Genomic DNA, 22,376 nt, shown 5'->3' on the forward strand with positions numbered 1-22,376 from the left:
TAGTTAATACACACTTAGACTTGGACCAAATCTAAATAATGAAGACTGGATTATTTGTTTTCAATTTTCCCAAATTTTACGGCCTTAAGAAATAACAAGTACAATGAGTGGCCAAAAATACTTGAAGGGTAGTTCAGTAATTGTTATGGTACGCTGCGTTCAAGAATCTTGCAATAAAATTTTAGCAAACGGTAACCTTACATCCATAGTATCCGACGTAGTACAATTACTAATATCGGGTTTAGAAAAAAGTAATGTAAATGTGAACACATGTTCAAAATCTGGTTTTAATTTTAAATAAAAGAAGAACGCGGTTAACAAGAAGTAAAGTAGAAAAACTTACGTTTTTAAATATCAATTTAGACTATTCGCGATTTAATAATAACGTGTAATGTAAATGTATGTAAGTACGATTTACTATTTGTATTGTTTAGTTTATTTTTCAAGTTATAATAAATATATCCTTGATTAGTTTCTTTCACTTCAATAAATATACACATAAACGATAATAGCCATTATGTTTGTTTATGTAGGTACTCTCTTACTTGAAACTACTGTTAAACAATCATAGCTATTGTTTACGAAAATCGGTTTAGTTGCGTTAAGAGCGTAGGCGCAAAATTTCAGGCCAATGCTTTTTAAATGTATTCATTTTTTTCGAATCCTGAGAAAACTAACAAATATTTTTAAAAAATTTAAACGCAGAATGAAAGGTGACATTATTGCCGAGGGCCGAAATAAACAAAAAGTTTTTTTGAATGAGATACTTAAAATTCAAAATCACACTAAATTTTCTCTTTTTTCGCCCCTGTAACTTATTAAAATAAACATTATAGAAGTTTTCAGAGACTTTCGGCCCTCGGTAATAATGTATTCTTTCATTCTGCGTTTAAATTTTTCAAAAATATTTATTAATTTTCTCAGGATTCGAAAAAAAAAAGAATGCCCACCTCTACACGTTCGTTACCTGTGTTCTACCATTGATTATAAACCACACAATATTGTATGCGTGGTGTGGTTTTGGTGTGGTTTATAATCAATGGTTCTACTTTGATTCGGTGCTTTGACTACGCGACATGAGACGTTGCCAAATAATTTCGTATGAAGGTTTTTTAATATTGTTCTGAAGCTATTTTCTTGTGGCATTTTAAATTAATTACTATTTAAATGGGAATAAGCCACAATTAAAAGTTAAAATACGTTTATTGACGTTTCAATTTCCACTTCGGAAATCGTTCTCAAAATACATTACTAAGGTTATTATTAATTAATTTACTAAGGTTTTTTATTGTGGTTTGATATTTCAATTTATTTTTATTGCGAATAAGGCACAACGTGACTTTAAAATAAGCTTATTTTGATGTTTAGATTTCCAATTCGGAAATCGTACTTAAAATACGAAACATTAATAAATTTTATTTACATAAAACGATTTCCGAAGTGGAAATCAAAATGTTAAATTAAACTTATTGAAAAGAAAAATTGTGGCAAATTTAAAATAAAAAACAGTAAGCTGCCATTTAAATCAATTCGCCCAAATTTGATTATCTTAGAATGTTGTTAAAATGCTAAAAAGACAACAGGTCAAATAAAACCAATAAGTTTGGCAATGTTGAACTTCTCCTCTTTTCTTAGTTCCACTAATGCTATTTCGACGATATAATGGGCTGACCTAATATACCTCTCTCTTTTTAAATAGGTGTTTCTCACTCCATCTCACGTAAGATACATACTGATACATACCGACCATAAAGTTTTACCTACACTGTATGAGTTATCCTAATATATTTTTAATTAAAATAAAAAATTTCAATATTTAATATAATGAAGGAGACATAAATCAAATTGATAATGACGTCGTATAATTAAAAAGAAATTTAACATTCACCTGGAAAATTGTAACATTAGTATATGTAAAGCATCGGAGATAATATATAGATAATTATATAATGTAAGAATACTAATAATATAATAATAACAGTAATTGATAGACCACCATCAACAAATAAAATTAAGTCTTATAAATCATATTTACATTTACAAATCACTTATAAGATCAAGACTTTGGGATCAAGCTTACTCTTCTGCAAAGAAAGTAGTACTTTCTCAGATTGAAATTACGATTCCTAACAACTAAGTGTTCGGACAAACGAAAATTTACATTGAACTCTATCATTCTCTCTCTTGTCGTTTCCTCATTGCTGAGGATCGTGATTTCATACAATGCGTGCTGTCAATTCTCTCCATCTCTTGCGATTTTGGGCTGCTCTCATGGACTCGGAAAACGTCTCTCCAGTGGCTTTCTGTACTTGATCTGACCATCGGATAGGTGAGCGTCCTCTGCCTCTACGTCCTTCTACGTTTCCGCATACAATTAGTCTTTCTAAGTTGTCATTGTCTCTTCTCGCAATGTGGCCAAAAAACTTTAAAACATTTGCAAGACACTGAGAGGAGAGTCTGGTCTGAATGTTTAGCTCTTCGAGAATCGACTGATTGGATCTGTGCTCCGTCCACGAGACGCGTAGCATCCGTCTCCAGCACCACATTTCGAATGCGTCAATCCTTTTCCTATCCTCTGATTTTATTGTCCATGTTTCGTTCATTACTCAACTCAACTCTATCATTAATAACAAAATATTAAAATGGTTCGGTCTCTATAAAGTTTGAATTGCAGCGTTGGCGGCAAAATAAACGAGAATGTTGCATAACATCGTGACAACTAAATGTTCGGACAATTCAAGAAACTACTATTTTAATATGGGTTTTCATCGCCAAGCACCTTTACAATCGCGGTAATCCTGTCTGGTATTGTTTGTACTAAGGATTTACACATGTCAGGGTCGAAACTATCCCATAATTAACCTAATTTACTTTCAAGCCACTTCTGGGTAAACAGGAAAGTAGGTTAACCAAAATTCTTCCAAATCCATGTTTACAAAATCTACTTTTGCTTGTGAATCACATTTTAGGTCAATTGCCTGCTCTTGAAACTGGAAGAATGTAAACTTCGATATCGAAGTCGATACTTCGAAAAGGGTCTCTTGTCAACTTAAATTCCCAGTTTTCCGAACTAACATCTGGAAAGTACTTTCGAATTTGATTTTTCAGTTCTTCCAAATGCCGTGATATGACGTCTTTCAAATCTGAAACTAGATGTAGTGGAAGAGTTTGAATATCATCGAGGAAATCGTTCAGTTTAGTGTTATCGTTCTATAAGTCAATATGTGCTTCATTAAATACACAACACATTCATAAGGAGCAAAAAATTCATTTAATAATTTAATATTTTAAGTTTCATTATCTTAATTGTAAAAGCCTTATTGTAGAGAAACAGTTAGAACATTGTTTATGAAGTTCGTCCAGATGTCTTCTTTTTTAGTTTTTATAGGTAGAATAATATTATATCATTTGAACAATTATCCTGCATGTAGTAGGTAAGATTTTAGTTATAAGATATACAGGGTGAGTCATGAGGAACTTTACATACTTCTACCATATGTAGAGTCCCTCAGGGAGCATATCATGTGGCCACTAAAAAATGTCAACTCCTCTTCTTTATTAATTAACAGGGTGATTTGTGTAATTGACCATTTATTTCATTTTACTGTAGTGTTTATACGGCTCATTTGATTTTTTTAATTTTTGCATGATACAGTACGCTACTATCAAGCATTCGACTGGTATTAGCTAAACTAAAAAATTCCAGGACTGGCTTTGGAAAAATTAATTTAGGGATTCGTATTAAATATTACACCCTGTATATATTTTTTTAAAATGCAATAAGTGATTTTCAAACTACATAAATAGCCAATGAAAACGACATATGCGACAATGTTGTCGCACTTTTATTAAATTTTTAGTGAACGATCAAATATTACCAAAAATAGAACAACCATAATGAAGTATCAAATTACAAGGTAATTAATTTAAACAAATATTATAAATTTCAAACATTTTAATTGAAATGATAAACTGAGTCACTGCACAACAAAAAACAGTAACTACTAACAATAACGAAGAACAATTTAAAAAAAACTAAAAATATGTACATAGTTATGATAAACCCATAAATTAGAACTAGAAAAGATACAATAATGGTAACAAAATAAAAATAATTCAAAATAGATTTTCGAAATGGAACCCTGCAGCCTGTACACATTTTTGTTGCCGAATTGTTAATTGACGTATTGAATTACGGATACTCTGGGGATCGTTTCTAATAGTATTACAACAATGTATAATTCTATCAATTAATTGTTGTCTGTTATTAATATTCACTGCGTAAACTAGTTGCTTCAATCGTCCCCAAATATGGTAATCAACGGGATTGAAATTAGGGGATCATGAAGGCCACGAAATAGGACCTGCACGTCCTATTTCGTGCCACCTGTTGCCATAAACATTATTGAGATGTTGTCTCACTGCCAGTAAAAAGTGTGGGGGGCCTCATCATGCTGAAAATACATTCCTCGGATAGCAACGTTCGCGTTGGCAAGCAAATTCGGCAAAATATTTTGTAGAAAGTTCAAATAGACCTGCCCTGTTAAAGGACCATCAAAAAAGTGAGGACCTACTAATTGGTTATTTATGACACCAATCTACACGTTAACCGAAAACCTTAACTGAGAACGACGTTCTCGAATAGCATGGGGATTTTCTTCTGCCCACAAATGTGAATTTCGTGAATTATTTATCCCGTCTCTGGTAAATTGGGCTTCATCTGTAAATAGTGTCCTGTATAGCGTTGGTCGATTATTGTTAATCCATCTACAAAATTCCAACCTATCGATCTCATCTCCAGCATGTAGTCGCTGAACCATTTGAATGTGATATGGGTATAGATTATTTTTTTGTAAGACTACTTACTTTTGATTGAGTAACATTGAGTTCTCGACTTACTTGTCTAGTGCTTATTGTAGGGTTCATAGTAACGGCGTCCATAATGTCATCTTCCTGCGCTTCATCTACATGTCGCTCTGTTGTTCCACTAGGAAAAGTGCCATTTTCTCGCAAATAATTAAAAACTGACCCAAATGTTGGATGACTGGGAGTTCGACGATTAGGAAATCTCCTGCGATATTCTCTACTAGCAGCCCTACCATTTCCATTACAGAATCCATAAAAAAATATTATGTCTGCATATTCTGTGGTCGAAAACTGATGTGGCATTTTGAACGAAAGTAACAAAAGCTCTACCAAAACTAACACAATGTACTTAACGTAGATATGACAGAAGAAATATGTATTCTTGTACACATAAATAACAATTGATAATGACAATAATGACAATGGGTATAAAATATCAAGAAACGTCAAACGGTCAACGCCAACCTTAATTTTAAACTTTTTTAGATTTATTTTTATCTAGTACAATTGATGCAATGTATTATTATTTGACATAAAATTTTAATCATTTACATCAACAAAAATTATCACATACAAGAGGTTTGACTTTTTAATCAATTTAATTTATTATTTATCGAAAATAATGCCCCAATACGATCTATGAGTAAAAATTTAAAATTGAAAAACAATTGATTCTATCGTAGAGATAATACAAAGTGACAGTAAAAATGTTAATTTTCTACGTATTAGATTATGTTGTAGGAACTCATTTTAATTAAAATGTTTGAAATTTATAACATTTGTTTAAATTAATACCTTATAATTTGATACTTCATTATGGTTGTTCTATTTTTGGTAAGATTTGATCGTTCACTAAAAATTTAATAAAAGTGCGACAACATTGTCACATATGTCGTTTTCATTGGCTATTTATGTAGTTTGAAAATCACTTATTGCATTTTAAAAAAAAATTATACAGGGTGTAATATTTAATACGAATCCCTAAATTAATTTTTCCAAAGCCAGTCCTGGAATTTTTTAGTTTAGCTAATACCAGTCGAATGCTTGATAGTAGTGTACTGTATCATGCAAAAATTAAAAAAATCAAATGAGCTGTATAAACACTACAGTAAAATGAAATAAATGGTCAATTACACAAATCACCCTGTTAATTAATAAAGAAGAGGAGTTGACATTTTTTAGTGGCCACATGATATGCTCCCTGAGGGACTCTACATATGGTAGAAGTATGTAAAGTTCCTCATGACTCACCCTGTATTATTTACTATATTCGTTTGATACACTTTAAAATTTATATTTCAGATTTCAACAACGATATGGAGATGTTGTACATTTTGGAGGAATATGGGGACGCAGAGATAAAGTCTTTCTGTATAATCCAGATGACATGGAATATGTAAGTAGAATGTTACAACTTTTTAACAGTGTATCTAAATAAATATTTATTTGAAAATATAAAAGAGAAAAAGAATTTTTCGGCTTACCTCGAGACCACTCAAACAAAATTTTGTCCTGTCTGTTGGACGTTCAAAGAGGGGTAGGCGAGATGAATGGCGGGTTTACGAACACTCGGATTTTAAGGCTAAGGTCGGAGCTATGAGGAACTGCAGTTGGATCCTTGAGGTAATTAAGATGCACTCGGCGGATAGATGGCGTGAACAACATTAATTTGAATATTTACTAGGAATTATAATAATTCATTTTTAAAACTTTGAAAAATAATTTGAAACGGTTACAAATTAAAAAAAGAACTACTGTTATTTTTACAGCTATTTCGCAACACCGGACCTTTTCCTTCCAGGCTTATTATGGACTGTATGTACTATTATAGAAAAAAAGTAAGGAAGGATTTGTACAAAGGGAATGTTGGTCTTACGTTTATGTAAGTATGTTTTATGTATTTGCTAATAGATATTTATTAACTGAACACAGTAGTGACTTTTGACATATTTGGGTTGCGGCCGAAAACTAATCCAAAGAGTAACGATAACTTAGTAGAATTAAACATATTATTCTTTTTCATTGGCTTTTTATTTTTTAGATGTCGCTATTCTTTACTCTTCTACGCCACTCATTCCTTTCCATAGTGTCTTCTACATTAAAACCTGTCTCTGGCAAGTCCTCTACCACACAGCTACTCAATCCAGCTACCCAGATATTTAAAGTGTTTCACCCTTTTCCAGGATTTTGTTATCTAATTTTAGTACTGAATCTTCGATATTAATTGTTCCGACCGCCATCCATTTTGTTTTCTTTCCACTGATTGTTAAACCATTTTCAGTGCATTCGTTCTTTATAGCGTTCCAAAGGGTTCGGTGTATGTTCGTTACACCGTATATTACAGCGTATATGATGTTACTAATAATTTCACCACCACCTTCACGACAATTATTCAACGCTATCTGAAAAACTGGTTCAGGGTAGGTATTAAACAACATCGGTGATATAACACATCCCTGTCTGACACCACGCTTAATAGAAACTTGAGCTGAAACCTCTTGATCCACCTTAATACAAGCGGTCTGATTGTAGTTAACTTTCTTAAGCTATCTAATGGCATACGTATCCAGAGTCTCACTATTTAAATAGTAATGTATGTATTACTCTATCAAAGGCCTTTCCGAAATCTATAAAACATACGTAAATATTTTTCCCAACTTAATGTAAGCTTTTTTGTAAGAGTATTCGCATGCAAAAAAGAGCTTCACAAGTACTTTACCGTTTCGGAAACGATATTTTCATAAAACTTTTGAAAGTGTGACTCAGTTAACTGATAAGTAAATAGTCGCTACACTGTCTGGTATTCCTTTTTTTGGGAATAGGTATAAATATTGATTCTAACCAGTTGTCTGGTAATTTTCCGCTGCTGTATATCTTGTTAAAGAAAAAAAGGATAATCACAACACTCTCATTATCTAATAGTTGTAACAATTCTGCAGGTATTTCGTTTTATTTTCGTTTCTCTTGGTCGATGGATTTCTGAACTTCTGAGATTAAAATCGGTGGGCCTGTATCTCGGTTAGATTTTATTTGTTGACAGATTCTTTGGCCATCTTTAAATAATTCTATTATGTAATTTTCCTATTAACATCACTTAAAATTCTACCACCAAAGTCTTGTAATATATTTTTCCTGTAAATTCTGCTTTTGTCTGTTAATTCTTTTAATTTTTTATGCAAATATAAGCAGTCGTGTCGTTGCTCCAGTTTCTCAATTTCTAAATAGGAATCTTGTAGCCATCGGTCTTTGCTATTTTCATTCTTTATGTATTCCATTGTAATTTTCTCTCTTTATGGATTTGTACTTCCTTCGAACCTTCATTAGATCTAAGATTAATTCTTACTGTATTAGATCACATATTCATTTTGGATTTGTCACGTTAGAGAATTTTATTTTTCTGTTTAAACAAGTTTTTCTTGTTTTAGAAACGGTGAAGAATGGTATAAATTAAGAACTATTGTAAATCCAATACTAATGCAGCCTAAAACAGTTCAGCAGTACACCACAAGAATGGACGGAGTGGCTAAAGACCTCATGAAACTGATCAGATTTCGTATGCAAAACGAGGGAACTAATCAAACCCCCGCTGATTTCGAGAAAGATTTATATAAATGGGCATTGGATTCAGTTTCAATTATTGCTTTAAACAGACAATTAGGTAGAGTATTATTTAGATCGGTTTAAATTTGTCTATGGTATTTTGCTTTTCGGTATAAGGCGAAGTGTTATAGACACTATACCTATATTTTTAACAACGAGAGAGTGAACAAGTATTATTTTATTTAAAAAGTCCTTATTTTTAGGTGCTCTTAATACAAATACAGACAAAAATTCGGATCTCTACAAATTTGTCCTTTATTTAATTAGGCTGTTCGATCTAATCTTTTACTTAGAATTCATGCCGCCATATTGGAAGTATCTTCCATCTAAACAACTAAACGAATTTTGTGAAAAATTTGACTTTATTAATAGGTAAGTCAAAATTTATTTTTTTATTTCTATAGTGTATTTTTATGTATGAGAGAGTAATAAAACAATAAATTATGTATGCAAATCCCTAAACTGTTGATACGGGTGACTCAATGAAAAACAGATATTTGTCAACAAGTTTACAGAAGTATATAGGAAAACAATTTTAAATTGAGTATGACCACCAGGTATAAAGGTTGGAGCAGAATAGAATACAATAGTTGTGAGGATTACTAATCCCTAAATAAGGTTGCCAGTGTCGGAGTGATGGAGGTTAACAGGTACTAATGAATTTGCCAGAAATTTAAGATGTTTATTTTATTGGTTATATATAACCAATAAAAGTTTAATAAGTACCTACCTATTTGCAAAATAAAGTTTAATTCTTTAGATAAAATAAAACGTTTTATTTTATCTATTTGCAAAATAAAGTTTAATTCTTTGCCTATTTGCAAAATAAAGTTTAATTCTTTAGATAAAATAAAACGTTTTATTTTATCTGAAATGAGTGCATTCCACGAAGTAAGGGTTTCAACAATCAAACATTTAATTCTTTAATTCCAGGAATCTACGACAGTAATTGACTAGATAATTACCTTCTAAACTTATTCCACAGAAAATGTGATAGTGGGTTTTTCCATTTTGTATATAGGAAGGTCCAAGTGGCGTATTCAAAATTCTTAACAGTTCACTAAAAGTAGGTACTTCAGTTGCAAGGTGCAGTTTATTGTGTATACTATTGTTATGGCAAATTTGGAAGTTCCGTGTAAACGCCAAAAAATTGGTCCTCTAACAGTTAATGAAAAAACATTAATATTTAATTGTTTTAAATCATTTACAGACAAACGTTTATGTGAAAGTGTTGATGAGACCGTTGAGTTAGTTAGCAGTACACTTGGTGTTGGGAAATCTACGATTTACAGAGTTATTAAAGAAGAGAAATGTGGTAGTTTTCAAATGCCACGTAATGCTCCAGGGAAACCAAAATTTCAAATAGAATATCATTTTAAAGAAGGACTTCGACGGAAAGTGCATGAATTCTTCTTTAGACAAGAATTTCCAACATTGGATAAAGTTCTTGTCTCAGTTCGAGATGATAAGGATTACCCAGAAATGAGTCGAAGTACGTTATGGAAACTTTTAAAAGAAATAGGCTTCCGCTGGAAAAATAATCCCAGAAAATCTATTTTATTAGAAAGAAGCGATATTGTCATATGGAGAAGACATTTTCTAAGAACCATAAAGGAAATGAGAAACCAAAAAAAAAATATTTTATCTTGATGAAACATGGATCAACGAGGGTCATACACCAAATAAATTTTGGCAGGATGAAACTGTTACAAGTCAAAGGCACGCTTTTGTAAATAACTTATCTACTGGTTTAAACCCACCATCAGGAAAGGGACGCAGGCTGATAATAGTACACATTGGCAGTTCAGACGGTTTTGTTGAAGGTGGTTTATTAACTTTTGAATCAACTCGTACCGGTGACTACCATGAAGACATGAACGCTGATGTCTTTCAAGAATGGTTCGAACAAATGATAGATCTTCTTCCTAAGAACTGTGTAATAGTACCTAATGGATAATGCAAGTTATCACTCCAGACTTATAGAAGGACTGCCCACAACCAAGTGTTTAAAAAAAGACTTGCAGAATTGGCTGAGTTCAAAAAATATTACGTACCATCCCGGATCTATAAGAAAGGAACTTTATTCGTTGTGTGCCCTTCATAAAGAAAAATTTTAAAAATACGAAATTGATGAAATTGCCAAAAATCGTGGAATGACAGTACTTAGATCCCCACCATATCATTGTGAATTAAACCCGATTGAACTGGTATGGGCACAGATAAAGAGTGAAGTTTCAAGAAAAAATACCACTTTTAAAATTCATGATGTTAAACAGTTGTTTTTGGAGGCCGTAAATAATGTAAAACCTGAAAACTGGGAAAAGGCAGTAAATCACACTATTAAAGAAGAGGAAAAAATGTGGAAGCTGGACAATATTACTGATAAAATGATCGAGCCAGTTATTATAAATCTTGGTTCTGAAAGTTCATCTTCTGAATCTGATTTGGATTTGTTACAAGTAGCTGTAAGTTTTATATTAATATTTTTATTCATCTATTTAACATACCTTAGACGGTTTTAAAAACTCTTTTTCTCTTTTGTAATTTTTAAAAATTAAAAAAAATGTGAATTTTTTAAAACCCTTTTTAATGTAAAAGAGGTCACTTTTGTTTACATACACATAACACTTTATAACACTGAAATAATTCATTTATTTTTTACAATTATTCAAAGTAATTTTTCAATTAATCTTGAGCACGCCCATGGAGTGGTCGGAGCTACCAGTTAAAATTATGCTAATTACTCTCTCGTTCATAAAAATAAACTATAATTCCTACTTAAATTAATATCTCGGCCAAAATAAAAAAAAATAGACCAAGGCCTTTTAAAAATGGTAAAAAGTGAAAAATATAGTTACAGGAAATATTGTCATTGGAAAATTAAGGAAAAGAAACTAATGAAAAAATAATTAACCGACAATCTTAAGTCGAAAAGTGAAAAGGGATAAGTTTTTAAGGGTAAAAATCGGTTAGTCATGATTTCTGGAAAAACTACAAATCCTATGGAAAAAAGTTAAAAATAAAGTTGGAGGTTATAAAAAGATCTACAACATTTGTTTTTATACCTTTTTAAATAACCTTAAAATGTACGTCGAACAACTTAAAAATGATTGTTCTGATACACACATACTTACCCTTTAAATCTTTTAATTTTCTATATCTGAAGAGTTTATTGTGAACTTTTCTTCTTTTAGTGTAATTGTCAAAATGATTGATGAAGAATTAGCAAAATTTAAAAATCAGAATGTACCAGACGATGAGCTTGGCGTACTGCAGCGTTTGACAAAAGTGAATAAGGAAACTGCATTTATCATGACAATGGACATGTTAACAGCGGGAGTTGATACGGTAAGTAAAATATTATAGATAGAAAGTACAACAATTCGTCGTGTAGGTCGCAAAAAACCCAAAATCTCCTGTATCATATAGTTTTTCAAGTGTTTTTTGTAATTCATGTTTTTTCTTATACAGTATGTTAAGTTTTAAATTAGATATGCACCCTATAAATGGCAACACTGCGCGCCGTCGACTTTCCACGAACCTCCGTTGACCCGTCGTCAATAATTTGTCATTATTATCGTGGTTGATTAAAGCACTAACAGCATTGATTTTTAATTTATTTTTGTAACCAACATGTCTGCTTATACATTCACAGAAAAGTTTCAAATAATAAAAATAGTTTCGTGGTGGTAATTCTGGACAACAGTGTGTACATTTATTTTCGGTGTTTTTTGACAGGAGACCAACCCCTTGTGTGCAGTCAATTTTACAAATTTTTCAAAATTTTGAGAGTTGCCTAAACCTCAAAATTTGCAGAAAATGACACGCTCGAGAAGTGTCACCAAAATAATTTGAGGAAAGGTAATACCAGTATACACACATTTGTGCAACAATCGAGGTAGATTGAGTGGCGCACCCAGAATTTGTCTTAGGGGGGAGGTTTTGAAATTTTTTTATGCTACCTCTATGTTGAGTCCCTACAATTTGGGTTTTAGTTTAATTTAAAGTACTAAAGATAGCAGTTCCAAAGATTCAGGTATCTATTATCCTGCCTACCAACTAAAACCACCCTCTCTTACTTATGCGCAGTTGACTGTCGCACGTACCGTACTCCGAAAGTGGGATGGCCACTGTAATGACTGACGACATTTTTGGAACACTCCCTTCTCTTATCTAGATCTTATCTATTGTTCTGAAGCTATTTTCTTATGGCATTTTAAAGTAATTACTATTTTAATGGGAATAAGCCAAAATTGAAGGTTAAAATAAGGTTATTGACGTTTGACATTAATCGAACTTGTAAATACAATACATTTTGAAGACGGCTATCGCCGTATTCCCGTTCTCCTCCGGGAATCCTCCCGGTGCAAGGCATGCTCCTCCTCCAAACCTGTCGATTACATCGCTCTTCTAATTCCTTCATTTCAAGAGCGTCGAGGTCTACCTCTTTTTTTCTTCGAGGGGGCTTCGATTTGTGAAGTTTTTGGGGCCAACGTTTGTCAGACATTCTCAATTGATGTCCAAACCATTTTGAACCTTTTCTTTCTATTCTGTCAATGACCGTTTCTGTAGCATTCATGTTATTTCTTATAGATTCGTTAGTCTTCCTTTCCTGCCTTGATATTCTAGCACTTCTTCTCAAATAATCCATTTCAACTGTCAACAATCTTCTCTTCAGGTCTGCATTAATTGTCCATACTTCAGAGCCATAGAACAAAGAACTGATTCAACCATGGTTTGCCCTATTCTTTTTTTGTTCCTTTTGGAAATGTGGTGATCCCACCATAAGGAGTTCAGACATCCTACAATTTTACGTCCCTGATTACTTCGAGTTTAATTTCGGTTTCTCCCAAGTCGTTCTTAGCAATGAGTGGATCTAAATATTTAAATTTTTTCACTTGTTTGATTTCCACGTCCTCGTCTATCAACACTTCAAACCTTGCATCTGAACTGATAATTAAGTAAATATTCTGTTTTCTTCATGCTGACTTGTAACCCCCATTTTAAATATTCTCTCTATAGACACTTTATCATAAATTCTAGATCATAAGAATCTTGAGCTAGGATGACTTGGTCATCCGCAAAGTTTAGGGAGAACAGTACGTCATTTCCTATGGGGATTCCCATTCCCTGGCAGTGGTTTTTCCAATTTTGGAGGGTTCCCTCAATATATAAATTAAACAGTAAGGGTGACATACTGCATCCTTGTTTTAGTCCTTTAGTTTTTTTTATTGGCTCTGATAGTCTATATCCGATTTTTAGGTAAATAGTGTTATCCCTGTATACTTGTGTGATTATTCCTAAAAGGTATGGACTAATGTCGAGTTGTTGTTAAGCTTGCCACAATTTAAGTCTTGGAACTGTATTATACGCCTTTTGTAGGTCGATGAAGGCTAGATGTACTTCTGTACCAACCGCTATTCTTTCTTATATTAATTGTTGGAGTATAAACAAGTTATCAGTGCAAGATCAAAGATAAAAAATTCAAACGTCAATAAACTTATTTTAACCTTCAATTGCGACTTATTCCCATTAAAATAGTAATTAGATCTTATCTCTGTCATTAGCCCGGTTGGTATTTCTCTTCTTCTTCTTTCTTTTTAATGACTGCTTGGATGTAATTGTGAACACTATTCCATCCCTCCGTATTTCCCGTCATCTTTACGATCATCTCTTACAGTCACAGGGTTCATACCTATTTCTTTATACATTCTGTTTCTCTCCACTGTACATCTATTACACTCCAGCATTGTGTGAGTAACAGTGTCGGAATATTCGCAGTATAGGCATTTATCTGCATCTGTCTTTCTGAACCTATGAAGATACGCCCTAAAACAGACAATCTACCCAGTCCCTTAGGCTCGGGATCAGCATCTTTGTCCACTGAGCAACATCTTCCTTATTGTTCCACTCTTTTTGCCATTTTTCCATTGATCTTTCCTTTTCTTTTTTTATAGCTGTTGTCAAATGCTTTCTTCTCCCATAGAGATGTCTCTTTTCTTTTCTACTGCTCATGCAGAGGAACACAACCCGTGATAGTCCACAAGACCGCCGCAGATACAGTCCTGTAGGCGCATGCTACTCGCAACAGACTCGTTCTGTCTAATTTTTTATAAGCCTAATATTAGGTATCTATATCTAAATATAATGAAAAATATTATTAATTATTGCGTATTTATACAATAATTATTGTGTTGACATATTTAAAGTGGTAATTTAATTATTCAATCAGCGTTTTGGATTTTTTGTATTGTTGTATTGTGTGTGAAAGACAAGTTACATTTTTCTACTATTCTTTATATATTGTTTACTTTATATGCCCTGGGGGGGTTTAACCCCCAAACCCCCCCCCCCCTGGGTGCGCCACAGGGTAGATTCAATACGTAGAAGCGTTGCTAGAGAGTTAGATGTTAGCAATATTACTGTAATGAAATTATAGAAAAAGCACGGTTACAAGAATTTTAAATATTCGAAAACGCAGCTTTATCGAGACGACTACTTTCGAAGAACGGAGTTTTGTGAAACTCTAATAACGAAGGCTAATGATGAACCAAATTTTATTAAAAACATTTTATTCACTGATGAATCTTCTACTTCGTTAGTAGGGAGACACAATCCTTCCATTACAAGGTATTGGGAGTAGAAAAACCAGCTCAGAAGTGTTGTTTACCGAACTCAACGTCCTCAAAAAGTTACAGTCTGGACTGGCATTTTAGGAGACCACATAGTAGGTCCATTTTTTATTGAGGACAACTTAAATAGTAGAGTATACCTCGATTTGTTACAGAATCATGTTCTCCCTGCTATTCTCAGTCTCCCTGATGTAAAGCTGGAGAATGTTTGGATTCATCAAGACGGCTGTTCAGTTCACAACGCTCGAATAATTAGGAAGTACTTGTCTTAATACTTTCCCGAGTCGAGTTATTAGTGAAACAGGCCATATTAAGTGGCCTGCGCAATCTCCCGGTTTTACACCCATGGACGTTTTTTTGGGGACACTTAAAAAGCATCATCTACGATCATTCTAAGGCTACAGCTCAAAATTTGGATATATTAAAAAACCGAATAAGAGAAGTATCCAATTCTGTTACAGCAGAAACTCTTTCATCTATCCGCAGATATTTTTATGAGAGATTGGAATATTGTTCAGCTGTAGAAGGTCAAATATTTGAATCATTTCTGTAGGGCATAAAGAATTACTTCTTATTTTATTAGGAATTATTTTTTATTTTCAATAAGAGTATATTTTTTGTTTTTTTTATCTTTTTAAAGAAATGCGCTTTTATTTCTGATTCAAAGGCAAAAAGTTGTTCACATTATTAAAAACTAATACAAATGCACCGCCTTATAAAGGTCAGTGTATATTTATCGAGTTTATGTTGTAAGAAGTGAACCGGCCATACGTAATGAAAACAAAAATCGACGAACGGAGGTGTATATCATGCATTGTTATGCGTTACTAAATGGTTTTCTCGTTTTCTGTCTAGGTGTTAAGTAGATCGGAGAGGCAATGTTACCGATTTTAGCGATGTATGTAGTGTGCAATATCTAATTCAAAACTAAACGTACTGTATAAACTTCTTCGATTGTGATTATTTTTGGTGTTTGTCTGTTTAGAGTCTCTATTCGGAAAAGAAAATCTAGTCAGATATATAAAGGCCAATAGACTCAGATGGGCAGGGCATGTGATACGCAGTAACGACAATCGCCTTATAAATAATGTGTTCTGGGAAAGGCCAGAGGTAAGAAGGTCTGTAAGGCGGCCTAGAAAAAGGTGGAAAGATGCAGTCAAAGATCTAGAGAAAATGTGAGTGCGACAATGGGAATTACTGGCACAGGACCGACAAACATGGAAGGCAATAGTAAACGCGGCAAAGACTCACGAAGAGTTGTAGCGCCATTGATGATGATGTGGTTGCAACTTCATTTGTTGTTCCTGTTTCTGGTATATTAATTCCTTCACATCTGCTCTTTTACCTCTTATAAACCGCCATATTTCTGTTTTGTAAATATTAAAAATCATTCTCTATTTCTTTTGAAAAGCGTATCCAGTGTTCGTTTGTAATTCTTCGTATAAATATATGTATTTCATTTTTTATTCTCGTGTAACCTGCTCACGCTCGTTTGTTTTGTTTGAGTATTGAAGTACTGCAGGTAAGCTTTTTCTTCTTGCATTTTTATTTCATCTCTGTATAGAACCACTGTTTTTTACTTTGGGAAAGACTTGCTTTTATTTCTTTATCTTTATTTCTTTCGCCTTTAGCTGAATCTAAAATATTTGCTTTAACTTTTGCCCAGCTTTCTTCGACTCCATTGCTTTGTATGATTTATGTGTTTCTGTATTTTTTTCTTATTCTTTTTTGGTATTAATACCTTGTGTCGTCCTGTAGATTTTCAACTTTTATATTTGTGGTGTATTCTGCGATGTTATTTTTATGATGCATTGATTTTCATTCGGATTTTGCACAATACTAACTTATGATCGCTTCCTACCTCTACCGAAGTTAGTACCCGTACATCCAAAATTTGCAAAGGGAATAGCATTCTGTTTGGAAAAATATGTACTATATCTTGTAGTTCTTTTATTTTAGCTTTTAAGGTTATTGTAGCTTATATTTTTCTTTTCCTTCTAATACTAGGCCCTTTGGCCTGATCTTCACCGATTTTGAGCTTGTATTCGTAGTTACTTGACATTATTTTTTCAGACGGGAAAAACACTTGCAGCGGCATTGTACTTCTTGGCTAAGAATCCAGAGAAGCAAAGCATACTCCGTGAAGAAGTATTAAAATACCTCCCAGAAAAAGACTCAGTATTAACACCCGATAAATTGTCTGATATGCATTACTTAAAAGCTGCCGTCAAAGAGAGTAGTAGGATTGCTCCTGTTGCTATCACCGGTCTCAGAACTACCTCAAAGAACATGATACTAGGAGGTTATCAAGTACCAAAAGGAGTAAGTACTAGTTTTTTAATTATTTAGTGAAGTTTTTAAAGTAAATTTGAATACTGGTATGAAAATTTGATAAAAATAATAAAAGTATATAAAGAAATATTCCACAATATTAGCACAAATGTCTCTAGAGCAATTTTTCTAAATTTTAATAACAAAACAAAAATGTATGTATTAGTGTGTAATGAAAAGGATTAACCTGGTGTGCTGCTACCAATTTAGTAATCCTCTGCGATAGTTTCGTCAGCAGTAATCTTATATTACCTCGATTGACTAGCAGTACTACTGTCGTTCCAGGCTTTGGTTTGCGGTCGACCAATCGCATGAGTAGCAGTTGCCGTAGCAACCCTAGCACTCACGTGTTTTTGAACGACAACTCAGTGACACCGCATGAATAGTAGCAGTGCGTGATTGGTAGTGAAATACATAAATTAATTTTTCACTGGATCGCTGCAGTACCCATCAGGGGACGGTGTCGCCCATTCTGGGAATCACTGGGTTAGAGAAAGACAATAATTTAAAAAACCAAAAAATGAGTAGGAAATTTTAAGAAACGTATTTAGTTTTTGAGTATATACAACTGACATGAATTTCTTACAAATTTTTCTGTAATTTGGTAATTACTTTATTTATAAATCGTAAATAATAATTATTATTATTCTTTATCAGACATGTATTAACAATTATATACCTTGAACGAAGATAAAATGACTAAATAATACTCTTGATATCCTTGATATATATATATATATATATATATATATATATATATATATATATATATATATATATATATATATATTATTATTATTATTATTATATCTACATTAAAAACCTAAATTTCATAAAAATATTTTCTGTTTCAGACGGATGTTTCTCCTATGCATTTTTATGCATCAACATTGATAGATAAAAATTTCAAAGATCCAGCTAAATTTATACCGGAAAGATGGCTACGATCTGTCAGTAACGAGTACTCCGCGAAAAACGCTCATCCGTTTGCTTACATGCCGTTTGGACATGGTGCCCGTTCTTGCATCGGCAGAAGATTTGCCACTTTGGAAATAGAAGTTGCCATCGCAAATGTAAGGAAAAAAAATGTTTTTTTTTTTAGTAAGGTACCGAAATAAGTAACTGTTACAGTTATTAAAATTATTACGCCGGTATTGGACCACTACGTCATAGACGTATATATTAACATATACTGAACAGTTTGTAGAGCTAAGTGACAACATCATCTTTTTTTTTCATTGTTCATTGTGTCACTGTCTTACATAAAGTAAGTACAGCAGCGTCTCTTTTTGGTAGGGGTGAGAGGGAGCCAAGAAATTCAATTGCACTAGAGACAGATCAAACCACTGCAAGAGATCTTGTCTTTAGTACGCGCGGCCGGTATGCTCGGTCTATATTAACCCATTAGTTCCTAGTGCTACGATTATGTAACTGCAAAGTGGTGCCATCTAAATAGATCCTCTATCGCCTACGTCGCAAATTTTCAGTTGAAAACAGGTTAGTTCTTGTCAGGATATCTGATATCTTATGATATCGATATTATACCTGCTCATATGGTATATCCACAAGTTTCTAAATCCCGCGATTGGGTTTCATACGGCCATTTATAAATAAAGTGAAGGACAGATTCAGAAAGTTTTTTGTTCCTGAAAAAGACTATACCTTCGACTGCGGTAATCATAGCTGCAAGCAATTTTTAAGAGCCAGACCCATACGATTTGGTTATAAAGTCTGGTGCCTAAATACATTGATGAGCTATTTGAATGATTTCGAGGTATCGAAAAAAATCTGTAACTCCTGATACTGACATAGAAAGAAACTTTGGAAAGGCGGGAGCACCACTGGTGAAAATGATAGAACTACCTAATAATCTGAAATTATCCATTCTTATTTTACTTTGACAATTTATTTACTACCTTCTGTTTATTGTCTTATTTAAATTTGAAAGGATACGGAAATACGGGGACTATTAGGGATTAGGGAAAACCTTTTACCTAGGAGCTGTCCTTTATTAGCTAAAAAAGATATTCAGAAAAAGGAAAGGGCATACTATGAAAGTACTATTAGTAAAACGGATGCTATACTAGTAGCTAATTGGGTTGATAATTCCGTAGTTTGCATTGCTTCAAATAGATATGGCATCAATCCAATAACAAATGTTAACATTATTCGCAAAAGGAAAAAAAACACATACAAGTTAGCCGACCAGTTAGCACATACATAGGTTCTTGATGTTTCAGTCAATACCGCGTGGTGTTTGTATCGAAAATCAAACAACTCTCAGATCTCCCGAATAGACTATCGAAGGGCTATCGTCCAAGTTTATTTGAAGAAATATTCGTCATCTCCCAAAGGCACTGGCAGGACTTCATCTACTAATGCGCAAAGAGTAGCCGATGAAATTAGATATGATAGGATGGAACACCTAGTTGATAAAATTCCAAACGACCAAAGAAGACGTTGTGCTGGAAGATTTTGCAAAAGTTCAACAGGCACGATGTGTAAAAAATGTAACTTAGGTCTCTCTATTGATTGTTTCGTTACTTATCACACAAACCAAAATGTTTAAATTTCTTTTTCATCATTTTCAGTTTTTAAATACGAGTAAATAGAACTATTAACAGATATATTTTGTATTTTTTGCACTCATTAGCTCCTATCGTTGTATCATAGTTCCTGGCGTATGAACATTATACACTGAGTGATTTATAAATCCGAATTCGTAAATTCATTTATTTTAATGTTTTTTAATAAAACTGCTCGCAAAAAATATTAGCATTACATTAAAAACTGCGAAAAAATAATCTGGGCACTAATGGGTTAATATATAAATATAAGTCTATGCACTACATGGACGACTTTGATATTTCGCTGTTAAATAGCACTGACATGTCGTTCGCTTACGGAACAATTTCTAATTCAAATATTCGCACGAATCGATTGGTTAGAAAGCGGTCCTGATCAAATGCTAACCTACAAAATATCTGTGACAAGAAAAATGACAAAAGATGGTAACTGTTGCCAGAAGATCGAGCAGAATTTCAAGTTCTGATAAATCCTACCGCAAAGAAACCAAAATACCACCAAAAGAAATTGAAAAACACGTCAGTAAATACAAAAACAAAGACGAAATAAAGGATTGTATGAATTACCGAGGGCTAAGTATAACCAACTCAATCTGTAAAATATATGGGAAGATAAAATCCGAATTGCATATTATTGAGAAGATGCTGAAGAGGAGAGTGACTTTCATACTGGTCGTTTTTGTATAGACAATGTATTCTGTCTAAAACAACCAATAGAAAGGCGCTTGGAACACGGTATGTAGACACACATGGTATTTGCGATCTTCAAAAGGCATATGATAGTATTCCATTAGCCAAATTGTGCCAAAGATTAGACGAAATGTGACAAATAAGATAATAATGATTAAAGGAGTTCTTTGGTCTACGTTCTTAAAGTTTTATTTAAAGGTGGTATCTGCTACAGCTTATGTACAGCTTGAATTTTGCAGGTAGCCATATAATATCCAGTACATGCTACGAAAAATATACTAAGTGTGCTTTAAGTGGGATTTATCAATTACCAATAATCACTTAATGTAGATGATGAAGTTGGATGCAATTTGAATGTGGATCATTTAAAAATAATCAAGGACGTGCAGTTTTTGGTCGCTATCTAGTACACGTGTTAGAAAAAAAGGAAAACAAAAAAAGCTGTGAGAAAACCGTAACAGTGGCGTACCCGATGAATGAGGAAATAAAAGAATAGACAACAAAATAGAAACATATAATCAAAATGAATGGATGTCCATAAAAAGGTCTCTACCGAATATTTTGTTCCCCCAATTCAATTTTTTTTATTTGATGTAATCTATGTTCCAATTGAGATTTCCAAGTAAACCAAATTATTGTGGTATTAGTGTATAATGAATTTTAGTAGATTTCAAATACTTTTTATATGTTATGTTACCAAAGATCAATTAATATTGATTTTTCAAATATGAATCGCATTTACAATTAACGAATTTTTTATTTGCAGATGATCAGGAATTTTGAAATGTCTTGGGACCACCCAGATATGAGATTTGAAGCTAAGTTCTTATATGGCTTAGTGGATCCCCTCAAACTTACTCTTAAAGAACTGAAGTGATTAAAATTTGTTAAAATTAAGAAGATTTCGTTTAGGTTAAGTTGGTTTTTATGAATATTTCATATTTTTCTTATTGTTTTATTTAAATTGTTTTTTTTTAATAAATAAATAAAATTAAGTGTATAAATTTATTTATAATAGAACTGTGTTCTATTGTTTCTCTGGATTCAGCATCATAATAACTGCAGCTATCTTCTAAAGATTTGGCAAGTGTTTTGGACAAAAAGGTGCGTTTATAATATACGTTAACTTGATTGTAGTTTTTTTTTGACAGTTTTTTTAAGAACAGTGAAACTTTTCTATAACGGACACCAATTGGGCAAATAATTGTCCGTTGTGTAGAGTTGTCCGTTGTGTAGAGTTATTGCTTAATTAATTGAAATAAAAAAGAGCATTGAAAAGCATATACAATTGAACGAATTTAAAACGGAACATACAATTTAATATATGTCTGTTTGAACTGCATTTGAAATAGTGGACCAATATAAAACTTGGACAAAAATAAATCCATACCCGGTGATAGACATTGTATAAAATATCGTTCAACTATCTGTCTCCTTTAAAGGAAAGAGGAGCTTGCCTAATAGTCGGAGAGATAGAGCCGAAATTTTGAACTGATCAGTAATATGACATTTCTCTATTGGAATATATTCATTGTAACTGGGTTAAGACTTTGTCTTACAGGCGGACGCCCCTCGTGGTACAGGGGGTGGCTATACAGGGATGAAGTTGTAATTTTTTTCGGAAAAATTAACGATCGATAATATGGCTGAAAATTTGCCCAGAGTAAGATCT

At 32.9% G+C, this 22,376-nt stretch overlaps 1 protein-coding gene across 1 annotated transcript in view; it reads left to right on the forward strand.

Moving 5' to 3' along the window:
• LOC140443447 (uncharacterized) overlaps positions 1-21,699 on the forward strand; it is a 58,105-nt gene extending 36,406 nt beyond the window's left edge. The window contains exons 12-19 of the mRNA XM_072534710.1: positions 6,169-6,262; positions 6,636-6,748; positions 8,292-8,524; positions 8,670-8,838; positions 11,661-11,814; positions 17,172-17,420; positions 18,284-18,502; positions 21,471-21,699. Of these exons, the coding sequence (XP_072390811.1) occupies positions 6,169-6,262; positions 6,636-6,748; positions 8,292-8,524; positions 8,670-8,838; positions 11,661-11,814; positions 17,172-17,420; positions 18,284-18,502; positions 21,471-21,581 (1,342 nt within the window). The 3' untranslated portion in view covers positions 21,582-21,699. The remainder of the gene's footprint in view (positions 1-6,168; positions 6,263-6,635; positions 6,749-8,291; positions 8,525-8,669; positions 8,839-11,660; positions 11,815-17,171; positions 17,421-18,283; positions 18,503-21,470) is intronic.
• The last annotated feature ends 677 nt before the right edge of the window (positions 21,700-22,376 follow it).

Source organism: Diabrotica undecimpunctata, chromosome 6 (assembly GCF_040954645.1).
Source record: "Diabrotica undecimpunctata isolate CICGRU chromosome 6, icDiaUnde3, whole genome shotgun sequence".
In the NCBI taxonomy this organism is placed as follows: Eukaryota; Metazoa; Arthropoda; class Insecta; order Coleoptera; family Chrysomelidae; genus Diabrotica; species Diabrotica undecimpunctata.